This window comes from Mercenaria mercenaria, chromosome 10, assembly GCF_021730395.1.
Source record: "Mercenaria mercenaria strain notata chromosome 10, MADL_Memer_1, whole genome shotgun sequence".
In the NCBI taxonomy this organism is placed as follows: domain Eukaryota; kingdom Metazoa; phylum Mollusca; class Bivalvia; order Venerida; family Veneridae; genus Mercenaria; species Mercenaria mercenaria.
In genome coordinates this window covers 38,253,718-38,269,536 of record NC_069370.1, presented here as the reverse complement: position 1 = coordinate 38,269,536, position 15,819 = coordinate 38,253,718, and the positions used below count along the sequence as shown (strand labels likewise).

At 36.2% G+C, this 15,819-nt stretch overlaps 1 protein-coding gene across 1 annotated transcript; it reads right to left on the bottom strand.

Moving 5' to 3' along the window:
• Positions 1 to 6,603: 6,603 nt before the first annotated feature.
• On the bottom strand, positions 6,604 to 8,262 carry LOC128546400 (uncharacterized). The gene has a single exon (XM_053516883.1). It carries the CDS (start codon positions 8,260 to 8,262, stop codon positions 6,604 to 6,606), a length of 1,659 nt encoding a protein of 552 aa, XP_053372858.1.
• Between the last annotated feature and the right edge of the window lie 7,557 nt (positions 8,263 to 15,819).

The window sequence follows — 15,819 nt, the reverse complement described above, 5'->3', positions numbered from 1 at the left end:
ACGGACGCTGCGCGATCACAAAAGCTCACCTTGTCACTTTGTGACATGTGAGCTAAAAACTGAGACCACTAAAACTGAATTAAATGATACAATTAATTGTTATCAATGAAATAACAATTTTATTTGATGTATATTGTTCGCAGACATAGAGTAAGTGCTTCATTGGAGGAGGAATTATAATGTAACATATTATTATTATTATTATTATTATTATACCACATTTATATAGCACTCTTTTCATGCACTTGTACACGTTCAAAAGTGCTTTACAGAATAAATTGCAAAAATACAAACAAATACGTATACAAAGATAATGCATTCCACATTAACAAAAATCATGAATGAAAACAAGTATAATTTAAAAAAAAACAAGATAAAAAAAAATAAATGTATCGGTCAGTTAACAAAATATTGTACAAAAAAGTGGGTTTTGAGCAGGCTTTTGAAAGCAGCTAGCGTGTCAGCTTCCCTGATTTTGACAGGAAGAGAGTTCCAAAGCTTTGGAGCAGTGCACGAAAAGCTGCGATTGCCATACATCATGGTATTAGATTTTGGCATAACCAGTGACAGCGTGTCTTGCGATCTTAGGGTCCTGACCGGTTTATACACTTCTAGCATATCCCTAATATAGGCAGGGGACTGATTGTGTAACGCCTTAAAGGTGTGGGTCAGAACCTTGTACTGCACCCTGTATTTCACTGGCAACCAGTGAAGCTCCTTCAGAACCGGTGTTATATGATTGCGACGGGGCGTCTTAGTGATTACGCGAGCTGCAGTGTTCTGGACATGTTGCAACTTGTTAAGTGTGCTGTTTGGTATACCACTTAACAAGGCATTACAGTAGTCTAACCGTGAAGTAACCAGGCTGTTTATAAGGGTTTTTGTGGCATCACTGGTAAGATACCGTCTGATGTGACCTATTCTGCGAAGTTGTGCATATCCAGCCGGCACACCGAGTTGACTTGTTGTTCCATATCCATACCGCTGTCAAATACTGCTCCAAGATTCCTAACACATTTCGTGGATTTTATCACAGAATCACCGACCTTCACAGAAACGTCATCAATGTACTTGGAGTTACGCTTTGATGTCAATAGCATTACCTCAGTTTTGTCAGCATTGAGCTTCAGCATGTTGGAATTCATCCACGAGACAATTTCAGTCAGACAGCTCTCAATGCGGCGCAAAGCTTCACTTCTGGCCACAGCCTCTATCGGCTTAAAAGATAGGTATAATTGAGAGTCATCAGCGTAGAAATGATGAAGAAGTCCATGACGTCTGCATATGGCACCCACGGGTTTAGTGTACATGATATAGTTCTTTGGACCAAGCACTGATCCCTGGGGCACACTGTATTTCATCAACGTAGGCGTCGACAACTCACCATCAACGCATACAGTTTGATAGCGGTCACTAAGATATGATGACATCCATGCAAGTGCTTTGTGTGTGACTCCAAAATGATGTTCGAGCCGGTTGTAACAGTGTTTGGTGATCAATCGTGTCGAAAGCCGCAGAAAGATCGAGTAGCACGAGGACTGTTACAGAATTTTGATCGAGAGATGTGAGGATGTCATTCTGTACCTTTATCAAAGCCGACTCAGTTGAATGAAACTTTCTGTAAGCAGACTGCAGTCCCTCATGTAGCTCATTTTCACTCAAGTGCCGCTCAAGACGCGCATCTACTACCTTTTCTAAGATTTTTGAAATGAAAGGGAGGTTAGATACAGGCCTGTAGTTTTTGAGATGTTTGGTTCAAGACCTGGTTTCTTAAGCAGGGGTCTTATCCTAGCACTTTTAAACTCTTTTGGTACATAACCTAATTCCATTGATGTATTTATGATGTTTGTTATCAGCGGCAAGAGCTCATCGAGACATTTCTTCAGAAGCCATGTTGGTAAAGGGTCAAGTTCGCAGGATTTGTTTGGAGATTTTTGTATAATTTGTTCTACCTCTTCTATCGTTGTAGGAGCCAAATCAATAAGACAGTTTGCTACTTCTTGGTGTTCTGGACAATGCAAGTCTACTGAATCACGATCAGTTTGGCTATGCGAAATAATATCATTCCTAATGTTCTCAATTTTCTCGATGAAAAAGTCACTAAACTTCTGCGCAAGTTCCTTTGGTGATGTGTTAGAGGGACGGGAAGCATCTTGGCTGTCTCCTAGTAGATTTTTGGTTATCTTGGCCAAACTTTTGTGGTTAGTGCCACACGACTTCACCTTATCAGAGAAGTAGTCGGTTCGGGCCTGAATTAGGAGTTTATTCATGGTAGCACATTGGTCCCTATAAAGTTGATGGTCGATTGTTAGTTTGGATTTACGCCACTTCCGCTCAAGCTTGCGTTTTAAGTGTTTAGCCTCATGAAGTTCGTCTGTAAACCACGGACAGCTAGGTCGAAGAACGATAGTTTTTGTGCGTAAAGGAGCGTGTTTATCTATCAGTAAGGATAATCCTTTTGAATATGCATTTACTAGCTGATCCACGTCTGCGCCTTCTGGAAGCGTATTTAGTGCAAGGGACGCTGAGATGTCTTGTTTGAAAGAACTTACGTCAATAGAGCGTAGTTTCCGAAAAGAAACTTGCTTCCGTATCGGAGCTACATTACACATGTTACGTTACCATTTCAACAACCCTGTTTTATTGCATCAGTTATTTAGAAAATATTCTAGAAACATAATTAATATTAGTTATTTTGTTCTATAAGGATATTCTTCTTTACTTGTCAGACAGTCAGATTATTTTCCGTAACACACTTTAAAAACATTACCACTGCCATTGTTTTTTTAGCTCACATGTCACTTTGTGACAAAGTGAGCTTTTGTGATCGCGCAGCATCTGTCGTCCGTCTGTGCGTAAACTTTTGCTTGTTACCATTCTAGAGATCACATTTTCCATGGGATCTTTATGAAAGTTGGTCAGAATGTACATCTTGATGATATCTAGGTCAAGTTCGAAACTGGGTTACGTGCGGTCCAAAACTAGGTCAGTAGGTCTAAAGATAGAAAAACCTTGTGACCTCTCTAGAAGCCATACTTTTCAACAGATCTTCATGAAAGTTAGTTAGAATTTTCATCTTGATGATATCTAGGTCAAGTTTGAAACTGGGTTATGTGTCATCAAAAACTAGGTCAGTAGGTCAGATAATAAAAAAACCTTGTGACCTCTCTAGAGACCATATTTTTCATGGGATCTATATGAAAGTTGGTCTGAATGTTTATCTTGATGATATCTAGGCCAGGTTCGAAACTGGGTTAACTGTGGTCAAAAACTAGGTCAGTAGGTCTAAAAATAGAAAAACATTGTGACCTCTCTAGAAGCCATACTATTGAATAGATCTTCATGAAAATTGGTCAGAATGTTCACCTTGATGATATCTAGGTCAAGTTTAAAACTGGGTCACATGCCATCAATAACTAGGTCAGTAGGTCAGATAATACAAAAACCTTGTGACCTCTCTAGAGGCCATATTTTTCTGGGATCTGTATGAAAGTTGGTCTGAATGTTCAACTTGATGATATCTAGGTCAAGTTCGAAACTGGGTTAACTGTGGTCAAAAACTAGGTCAGTAGGTCTAAAAATAGAAAAACCTTGTGACCCCTCTAGAGACCATACTTTTGAATGGATCTTCATGAAAATTAGAATGTTCACCTGGATGATATCTAGGTCAAGTTTGAAACTGGGTCACGTGTCGTCAATAACTAGGCCAGTAGGTCAAATAATAAAAAACCTTGTGACCTCTCTAGAGGCCATATTTTTCAATGGATCTTCATGAAAATTGGTCAGAATTTTTGATCTTGATGATATCTAAGTCAGGTTCAAAACTGGGTCACATGAGCTCAAAAACTAGGTCACTGTGTCAAATAAATGAAAAAAACGACGTCATACTCAGTTCAAAACTGGGTCATGTGGGGACAGGTGAGCGATTCAGGACCATCATGGTCCTCTTGTTTAAAGATATTTAAGAAGAAATTGAAGTCATAATTATCAAATACTGATTTATTTAAACTGCAATGGGTAAATTTTAAGATATTTTTCTTCTGTTAACTCCTAAATTACCTAAAAATATATTACACCATCCATTAACTGCTATTTTAGATGGAATTTCAATAAAACACACAATATTATCAATCTGTGCATTCATATGATCATGAGCAGTCATTCATGTGAGTAAAAATCAAAATCGAGTTTTATAAAAAAAAACAAAAAAAACTTTGATTTTCAGAAATAATAGTTTATGAGGAGATACACAAAACCAAACCAGTTAGCTCAATAGGAAGAACACATATCTATGAATCATAGGGTCTCGAGTCAGATATCTGGATGAATGACGATTCAATAAAGATATTGTGTCTGAAGTCATTCGACTGCCACCTGTTTAATACGAAGGACTTAGCACAGAACATATTAGTTCTGCCACAGAGTCCAGGAACACTAGTTGGGTTAACTGCACAACATTACATGACTGAATTTTTGTTGCAAAGCGGTGGTAAACCAAGACTAACAAACAAAATAAAATATGCAGGTATTTAAAGTGAGAACAAGATTGTCAAAACTGTTATCTTTTAGTGATAGCAAACCAAGATACAAGGCATATAGTTAACTAGATAGATATGAAATGAAGAAGACTATTGTATTTATTTTGAAATATTTACAAGGATGACAGAATATTCAAAATATTTTTTAATATTTGAAAACTAATTTTTACTATATGGTGGAATATTCCTGGATATACTGGAACATTAAGAGAAACACTTAAGAGAAACTATGCATCACCTCTCTTTGTCAAAATTCCAAACTGTAGCAAGAAAATTGAGAGCATTTATAATGAAATGATACAAATTGCTTCAGAATCAAAGTGTAATCAAATGTCATTAGTGACTTTGATAGCCGTGATCTTCTTTTGTCACTTGCTTTCCATTTCATAAATAATAGGTAATAAAGCAACACATTATTCACAACAGCTAAACAACAAGAGAGCAAACATGCTATAGAAAGTAACATTAAAGTGAAAATATCGGAAGCCACATCTTAATCAAGACATGCAGAATGTGATTCTTGTAACGCTGCTGCCTCAAATTGTGTCGAGTTCATATCTTTGAGACAATTCATCATGAATTTAGATTCGGATTTTAATCAATCCATTCAGTTTTACTATTATAACAGAACAATGAGGGCAGTTTCACATTTATTACCTATAATAGATAAACAGACCTAATCAAAACAAGTCCGCAATCATTTTGTTTGGTTGTGTTATATGCTTCCAAAGGTTAATCTTAAAAATTCTATTGACGATCACAAAAACAAGTCTTTAAGTGCCATGTGATGGTTGTAAAGAGAGAAAAGCCACATTCAAAGAGCACTCCGCAGGGAAAAAGGGATACGTCACGTTTAAATGTATATAATTATACGGCGACATAGCACGTGAATGATTCTTCAGAGAATTAAATAAGCCAGTGCACAATTAGTCAATAATGACAAGCAAACGGATTTCGTTATAAGGCAGGAAAATCACAGCAACAACAAAATTACTTCAAAATTAACGCTAGAGCGAGTTGAGTATAAGTTTAGAATATACAAGTTTAGTCAAAACACGTCAATTTTTGGTTCACATTACGGTAACTTATGGTAATTTTACTTGTTTAAAATATCCCAACAGCAAGTTTCATTTTCATTATCGACAGAAGATTAACAGATATGGGAAATTATCAAATATTTACTATTTCAAGACGTTCATAGTATTTATGCCCCACTTCGAAAAAGGTGGGGTATATTGTTTTGCAGATTTCGGTCTGTCGGTCCGTAGACCATTCAGTTTCCGGATGATAACTCAAGAATGCTTCGGCCTAGGATCATGAAAGTTGATATGGAGGTTGGACATAACCAGCAGATGACCCCTTTTGATTTTGAGATCAGTAGATCTAAGGTCAAGGTCACAGTGACCCGGAACAGTATAACGGTTTCCGGATGATAACTCAAGAATGCTTGGGCGTAGGATCATGAAAGTTGATAAGGAGGTTGGTCATAACTAGCAGATGACCCCTATTGATTTTCAAGTCAGTAGGTCAAAGGTCAAGGTCACAGTGACCTGAAACAATTAAACCGTTTTCGGATGATAACTTGAGAACCCTGGGCCCTAGGATCATGAAAGTTGATAGGGAGCTTGTTCATGACCGGCAGATGACCCCTATCGATTTTGAGGTCAGTAGGTAAAACTTAAAGGTCACAGTGACCTGAAACAATTAAACCGTTTCCGGACGATGACTTGAGAACCCTGGGGCCTAGTATCATGAAAGTTTAAAGGAAGCTTGTTCATAACTAGCAGATGACCCCTATTGATTTTGAGGTAAGTAGGTCAAAGGTCACAGTGACCCGAAACAGTTAAACCGTTTCCAGACGATAACTTGAGAATGTTTGGGCCTAGGATTGATTTTGAGGTGGCATTTTGTGTTCGACGAGCTCTTGTTTAACTTAAAAGTGTTATATATTGACATGTCCTGTAATTCAGAAATCTTCTTTATTAAGTCAGTAGTATACATATCTGAAGCATCCTGCAGAGGGTCTAATATGTACATTTTTGAACTTTGATTATATTATAACGTACTACTTCAGTTCATACACTTTCACTTTCTCAAGTTCAGCCACATAGAGTCTATTATCTGCATCAGAATGGGTTATGCCTCTACCAAGCACGTCGTCTAAGATAATTTGAACCTTAGTACAGTCCTTTGTCAACTGATGAATCCCTCCCTTACTTCTTACATAAACAAAGCCCTCGTCGTCTACTGTTATACCAAAGGGGTTATCTAGATCCTTATCCTTGTAGGTTGCTGTGATCTTGCCTTCCACGGTCATACTCGTTACACTGTTATTGACATAGTCTGTTAAGTACATGGTTTTCTTGTCAGGACTTGCAGCTATGGAAGGAAAGGAACTGCAGTCACAACCTATTGTTTGCAGAACTTTTCCATGCATATCGAGCACTATCATTTCATTGCAATGTAACACATAGAGATGTTGTGCAATGCCAACAACATCGCAAGCCGGTCTTTTTGTTGTTATCACGTTACCTTTACTTAGCACACCAGACGCTGATACAGTCAGTGTGAGAAAATTACTCTGGCATTCAGGCTCATAAGATGTCAGTAAAACTACAATTTGACCGCCCTTGACATTTGTGACTGTCCGAACATAATCACAATCCAAAGTTATTTCAGACGTTACTCTGCCATTTCTTGTATCTATTATTTTTACTGTTTTGTTGTTACTGTCTGCAACAACAAGGTAATCTCTCTGTACCACTGACATCCCACTTATGTATGTTTTTTTCTTGTCTTTGCGAGAGCTTACATCAATCTCTGAAACAAGTTTTGCAGTTACCATTCTGCATATTTCAGTTGTGTTTTTCATTATTTCCTCTGTCTGAGCGGATTGCACCATTTTATATCTTTGTACCTTGCTCTCTTCATAAAGCATTTCGAACTGACTGTCAAGCTTTTCCATTTCCAGTTTTGATCTTTTCATCTTTATGAATAGTTCACATTTTTGTCCATTTTTCCTGTTTGTCTCTATGGCAGTTTTCATTTTGTTGAGTTCATCATTTATGATATTACATCTTTCTGACGCTGCTTTTAGTGTATCCTTGTTATTTTTGTCAATGCCCGTTATCTTTTTGTCCATTTCAGCCTCAAGATGGTCGAAAAACTTGTTCATCTTATTACGCTGCTTTTTAAGCTCTGCTTTTGCCTGCTTTTTCATTTCCTCTGCTTCAGTTTTTCTTGAATTAATTATGTCCTTTCTTTCTTTTAGCAATGTAATTCTTTTATCGAAATATTCAGCAAACTCTTTGAATTTCTCGTTGTTTTCTAGATCTATAACAATGTCCGGTACGTGGTCGACATTTTGGCATTGGCGATGATTTGTAGTGATGCACGCATTACATCCAAGTGTGTCACATGACCGACAAAAGTATTCAGTAACCTTTGTTGGATGTTTAGAACACTTATCTACGCACACATCAAATACACCGGTTCTTGCTACATCAACAGGCATATTTTTCCTATCCTGGAGCACATGGTGTTTGAACGCTTTAAATCTCCCGTGACTGTTATAACATTGTCCACACAGATACTCTGAACAGTCCACACAGAATCCTTCCGCTTCTGTCTGTTTTCCATCACCAACACAGGGCTCACAATAAATATCCTTAATTTCGTCCGATGCGGCTGTTACGGATTTACTGTAATTTCGTGATGTTGCCATGTTTATTAGGTAATATTTATATTCTCCGTGCAGTATAAAATAACTAAGTCTATTTTGTTCATATACAGTCAACTCCACAAAATAGTCAAGTTTTACCTTACGTAAGTTTTATAATGTGTAAAGCGGTCTCTTTTTATCAGTCCATGATTTACAAGAACGAAAATGTATATCAAACATACTCGTATTTATCGCTTTAATCAAAATGTCAATATCTTTCTGCATTCTACTTTATCTATACCTCTGTATAAGTACATATTACTTCCTTGACGATATTGATCATGAAAATACAAAGGTAGAGGTAATATTTGAATAGCTCAAGCGTATACTTATAGGTTATTAGCTTTGTGTCGGGAAATATGCACGAGTTCTTCAGCGGAAATATATTCTTCCGCTAAAGAACGAGTGCATATTTCCCGATGCAAAGATAACAACCTTTTTATTACATACACATCTACACGTATAAATATAATGTAAATATCATAAATTTGTTCAATAGCTTGAATAGGATTGTCAATATATTGAGCTAAATAGAAAAACTAGTGCAACAACAAACACTGAATTACGTCATGCACCCGATATGAAATTCAGGCGTCAGTGTATGGAAAAATATTGACGTTTCCAGTACCAGTGTAACTTAACGGGGAATAGAAACGAGTATGTAATACTAGTCATTACATCTGTAATAGAAGAACATTTGTAAACAGATCTATGCATATGTTTTTTTTCTTTTTCTGTTATTTTCGACAAAGTGACCCAGAGGCGTTAATATTATATAACTACAGAGACCCTTTATCTCTGAATTTAATTTTAAACAAATGTACAAAGTCAATTCATTTAACTCGCAAATAAAGGTTACCGGCAAATAAAGACCACATTCTGACTCTTCTTTAACGACATTTATATACCAATTTGACCGTGTTTGTATTTCCATTTATAAAGGATGACTTTGTTAAATAAATAAAACTTGTAGCACGTTTGATAAATAAGAAATTCAAATTGTTTAACAATTACATGTACTAGTATTCTGTGTATTTATGTTAGAGCGAACATAGCGGCCCGGTCTTCTTGAGTTCAATCCCCCCACTCCTCCAGCGCAAAAGAACTTAACATTCAGGTAAGGGTCCCATACGAGTACCTGAGCTTTTTTAACACATGGGACACTAAAGAACTAGGGATGCTTCTGGCATTGAAGCATCTTCATTATCTTACGGACTCTTACGGAGAGTTATTAACAGTCTTGTAGAGGAGTGGCACACACGGGCTATCTTTGACATGCCCACGCACACACGAACGCACGCTATGTATGCACGCGCTGATCGCAGTTTGAAGATCATTATTTGTGATGTCATATGCATGCGGATATTATACACTAAATGAAACTTTTAACCCCCACTGGCTTTCTTGACTGTCTATAATGTATTCGTGACATTTTACATATGTTCGTGGTGGACGGATAGCTCAGTGGTTTGCACACTGGCCTTCCAATCCTGAGGTCGGGGGTTCGATCCCCGGCAGCTACTCGGGAATTTTCAGAAACGCTTTTCAGTGTTTCCCGCCCAACTAGAGGTGTACTGGTCAGGAACCCAGGCAATCCTTGCGTGTATCAGTGCTATACACTGGGCACGTTAAAGAACCAGGCTGTCTATTCGCAACGAGCTAGGCTAAGTTAGCCGGACAAGCCTGTATCTGATTTCTGATCTCTCTGTCGTGGGGGCTTTGTCTCACTCTGTCCCTCTGGTCAGATGGCTCTGTGTCTGTACTAGTAGAGGATGAATTATGCGCCCTGTGTGGCTGCATTTGAACTATGTTAAGCGCCTTTGAACGTGAAATTGATCATGAAAAGGGCGCTATATAAATCTGGTATAATAATAATAATAATATGTTGTAGCTATCACTTTGCAATGTAAACAAAATGTAAAAATATTATGTTTATATGTTATCTATTTGACGACCAAATCATATAATATCATAAAAGCCATATACAAACAATGTTTTACACATTATTGTCTTAAATTTACAAAGAAAGCAATTTCTTAAGCGTTAAGAAAATTAGGGCTAAACTAAATTGATTTCTTTAATCGTTTTATACATTGGAGTCCAATAACGTATCCCAGAGAGATTCTGCAGATGTTATGAAACGAAATCAACATGCACTAACGCTATTCTAGTATAAAACTATTAAGAAAAGCTCTAAGAGAATATATTGTCTATCAAACAATTGAATAAAGTGCCTATACGTGTTTTTCTGCTTTGCAATGTAACTCTACTTTCTAGACGACTGTTTTAACCCTGTGCTGTCATTTTCCAATAGTTTTTAAACCTTTTTCAACTGTTATAATTGCTAAATATGTATGGGTACAATGGGACCAGAAGCAGGGAAAATGACACCAGAAGCGCGGAAAATGAGATCGGAAGCGGGGAAAACAATACATTATGATGAGCACTAAAATTTCAATCAGTGCTGCCATCTCATTTGCATATGATATGTCTTCATTTTCCAGGTCAATAGCTTTCTTCTGAAAGTACCCTGTTAATTAGCCAAATACTTATTTACTTTGTAATCAAAATTATTAAAGCAATTGAAATATTCAATGTGTTTATAATGCATTAGCAAATTTAACTCACAAAAGATTCTGTTAAGGATACTGGAAGCGTCTGTCCTTTCGGCACATACTCACACCTGAGTACTTTTGACGTAAAATTTGAACCAGTTCGAGTGGGGATTTCTATTTTTTCACTTTGCTGGGATGCACACACATATGTTGGATATGAATGCCATAATTGCATAATCAGATTCGCTTATGGAACTGTAACTATATTTGTGATGTTTTAAGGGGTGGTAGATTTTCATCCCGTGATATGAAGTCAACTCTCCAGAAAAGTAATTTTCATTTTTATGTTACAAAGTTCATCCAGTTTCTTTTGATATCTTACAAATCTTTTGAAATATATCGTTAATCATGAGGTGACCAATCATAAATTATTTCTCAGTGTAATTCATCTATCAAGCGGTTAAGAAATGACGCAAAGCATAAATAATTATCATAAGATTACTAAATTTTCAATATCAACCTATCCTCAGTTCAAAAGACAATATCGTACTCGGGTATGAAATGTTTAAAGAGTCCATTCTGTGTTCAGTCAAGGCGCCTCAACATCACAGTAATGTGTGTGTCATTCATTCCAGAATGAATGTGAGTTAGTTAACACAGGCTGAATGCCTTCTTAATGTGTCATGTTAAAGTTACAGGAGATGTTAACATTACTTTTAAAGCATCACATCGCGTTTTACAAAATCCATACAAAAGAATGGCACACAGTTTAATTTGACCACATTGTTAAAACTATTCCCTGTCTAAGACTTGCATTTGTTGGGGGCATATGTGCTCTTCAGAAACATTCTTAGTTGATATTGTTGTGTACATCAAGATGTATAACCAAATGACAATTAACTCAGCGTATATCTTTCTTCAAGTATCCAAACTGTCGTGAAAAACAATTTCTGTATTCACAATACGAAACTTAAACATCAACGGAAAGGAATTTTATATCTTAGTTCAAACCCTTCCATATTACGGTTTTGTCGAATGTTTAAACCACATTTCTAAAAGTAGCGTCATGTTATTGCCATGAAATCATTCCGATGACGTTCATATATAATATATAGATAAAAAAATAAGTATTGGAAAGGTGAATTACCCCTCCCCATGTCTGCAACTTCTGAAAGTGTGTCTGTGTCATTCTAGTTTGTGACCTCGAAACACTTGTTCTATTATTGCTTTTGCCTGCTCCAAATCCGTTGATGTATATTTGACCGTGGAGTAAATTTATTTGGCAACAAATTGTGTCTAGAAAAAAAAGAGTGATACACAACCATATTTATCATCGCGAGCAACTGATCCAAAGACAAAATCTTCTTGATAATCCTCATAGATGGTAGGCAAATGTTATGGACTGCAGTGTCCAAATCGTACGCTTTTGGCCTGAGTTTAGCTTTTCAACTGAAAAAAAAACGTAACTTTAATAATGCCTCTTAAACCTTCACAGATATCTTCATGACACTTGGAAAATGCACTTAGGCAATTCATTTGTAGCCTAAAGACAAGAACATGTACTTACACATTTATATCATAAGTGACATAATTTCTTCTCTGAGATGATGCAGTTTTAACATTTCCATTAAATATTGCTCTATGCTTTATATCATAATTGTTTGTCTGTGTCTCGTAATGTATTTGAAAAGGTCTAAGGTTCATAATGCTGTTTCCGTCAAATATCATCTGATTCAGTTTATAAAAAATAGCAAATAGAGCTGTAATATGAATATCTTTCGTTAAAATATTTTATCATTAAATATTGATTTAAATGTAGAAAATCATCCCTTACTATCACGTTTAATTTGACAAAATGTATAAAGTTTATGTGTAAGTTTTATGATATCTAGTTACAGCCATTGTTTGTTTCAACTGCATTACATATCTAGTCTGTATTTGCTAATACATTTATTAGTGTACAGTACCGCCATTGTTTTTCAGCGCTCACCTTCTTACATTACCAAGTAAGATAAAAGCTTTAAATAAATACAAATTATTGCCCGGATTTGACAAAGAAAATTTGTTTGAAATTTTGTATGCAGTTATTCATTGACATAATAAAGTTTTATTTGTAAGATAACTTGATAAAATAATGCTTGATTGCTAGACTGTAAGTTGTGGCCCTTGTTTGACTTAGAAATTATCAAATAACTGAGCTTTTCTTTGGAGTGTTTAAAGGACTTTGACATGTCATGGTTTGCGTCTTTGAACTAGCTTATGTGAAAAAACATGAAAAAAAAAAACAACAACAAAAAAAAAAAAAAACAAACAAAAAAAAACTGTCTGCTTTTTGAGCTATATGAACTTCTTTAGACTTCTTTCGTTCTCATCCCTCCATTTTACTGTGAAGGATATTATAAAATTGGTAATTTTTGCAGAGCACTAAATTTTGTAAATAAGTCAAACTATGGGAAACAATTCGAACAAACAAGTAAAATTCCTATTCAGTTTTATGTTCAAAAGTTGAGATCCACGAATTTATATCCTAAGGAAATGATCGTATTGCTCCAAACCACAGACTTTCATCAACATGAAATTTGATAAATGATGTCACAGTATTAGGCCTAACAAAAACAAAGCGAAAACTAAAACTGTCTATTTTTAGGTTCCATATTTAGCCTGGGGACAGCTGGAAAAGAAGGTTGATCACCTCCTTTACCTCGAGGCCAAAATTAGAGAGGCCGTGGAGCCTGCTGGGGAAACAAAGGACTCTACCTTATCTGATCTTAAGCAGGGAGAGGTTTAGGGGACAGAAATGTTTTAACATACTTCACATAATGTGAAAGTGCTTGAGGGATTGTTTACGGTTTTGTTGTTAACAAGACTCAGTACTTGTATGTTTTAGCTGCCAGACCCTTACACATATCTTACATGCGAAAATATTCAAACCTGCAGTAAGGGGAAATAAAGAAATTTATTAAGTGCAATCAAAAATTATTTTTTTTTTATAATTCTTTAAACACCCTCTCTACCTAAACGTTTTGACTTTTGCTTGTTAACTGAGTATAGACATAATTGAAAGTAACAAGCGTTATTATATTTTATCTTATGCCAGTTGATGAAATACTACGTTTTATGTGTGAAATATAATACATATTTTCCACACTGTGAATAATGTAATTTTTTTTGTTGCTTATGTCTTGGTTTGTTTTTCATCAATAAGTATAAAACAAAGAGAAGACGGAAATCAGTCGCCATAGCCGCAAGACTACAGCTATGACAGGTAACTGGGGTGTGTATGAGAAAGATTTAGTGCATAACGATTATTTCAGCAAATATCACTTATGATATCAGCCTGCCTTTTTAGCTCAGTAGGGGGAGTGCAAATCTACAAATCGCAGGGTCTTGGGTACGATTCACTGGCAATACCTTTGTTCTCTGTGACGAAATTTAAAAAAAAATACACTGAATTTTTGTCTGAAATCAATCTTCCTCCACCTCTGATGCATTTGGGAAAGTTACTTGCGGAGAACACATTTGTACTGGTATAGAATCAAGGAGCACTGGTTAGATTAACTGCCCGCCGATACATAACTGAAATACTGTTGGAAAAAAAACGGGATTGAACCCAAAACAAACAAACAAAATTACTTGTTTTGTCAGTGCGCGTATGGCCTAACTAAACTAAAGGAACCAGCGTGGGAGCCATCTGGTCTAGTCGCATAATGGCTACAAGGTATTTGAACACTAATTTTTCACTTGGCATGGCAACAGAGGTCTTAATTGAAGCTAGTTTCTGTTTAAATTTCATTGTGGATGTATTTTTGACATTTTGGTAGGAAAAATGGGAGAGCAGGTTGTATTTGGTGAAGTCAAGCTCAATTTAATATGAGTAGTACTTCCAGGTCACAGCAGTGTGATTTTGATGTCAGTTTACAGTAAGCAAATGTGACCAGAGAAATCTCTCTTAGAAGATACATGGCCCCTACTTTTCTCTTCATTTTATATCAGTTTTATCATAACTCTTTAAAATGAGGTAAAGATTTGTTCTCTGAAATGGGTCTAGCTATGTTTGGTAGCTCTTTAAAAAAAGGTCAGTTTTATATAGAATATATAGGGAAAACTATTTACCTTATTGTGACCTTATTATCTTGTCGGTGCCCTGCAAATGCGCCAACATGCCAGACGGAAATGGCAAAAATCATTCACCATTATTTTGTGCAAGTCCAGCTATGGTAGGTAACTAGGGAACAATTCTTTATTGATGTGGACGGATAGCTCAGTGGTTTGCACACTGGCCTTCCAATCCTGAGGTCGGGGGTTCGATCCCCAGCAGCTACTCGGGAATTTTCAGAAACGCTTTTCAGTGTTTCCCACCCAACTAGAGGTGTACTGGTCAGGAACCCAGGCAATCCTTGCGTGTATCAGTGTTATACACTGGGCACGTTAAAGAACCAGGCTGTTTATTCGCAACGAGCTAGGCTAAGTTAGCCGGACAAGCCTGTATCTGATTTCTGATCTTTCTGTCGTGGGGGCTTTGTCCCACTCTGTCCCTCTGGTCAGATCGCTCTGTGTCTGTACTAGTAGAGGATGAATTATGCGCCCTGTGTGGCTGCATTTTAACTATGTAAAGCGCCTTTGAACGTGAAATTGATCATGAAAAGGGCGCTAAATAAATCTGGTATAATAATAATAATAATAATAATAATAATAATGAAATTGATCATTTGTCATATATTGTTTTATAACAAAGTGAGTCTCCATACTTAAGAAGTTGATAATGTCTTTTGTATCTTAAATGAGAATGGTTGAATCAAAGCATGTTTTCATTTGATATGTTAAATCATTAACATGATCATGATCAAGATGAAATTGTGTAAATGAAATGCTGAGAAAAAGTTTGTAACCTCAAATCAATTTATGTATTTGAAGACATAGTTATGCAACACTAGTGCTACTTTGGAATATGCCAGTTTTAATGTGTATAAAGTATATGTCTGAAATTAAGAAATAAAAAAGTAAA

Coding starts and splice junctions, on each gene's coding strand:
- LOC128546400 (XM_053516883.1), bottom strand. CDS start 8,262: ATGGCAACATCACGAAATTACAGTAAATCCGTAACAGCCGCATCGGAC.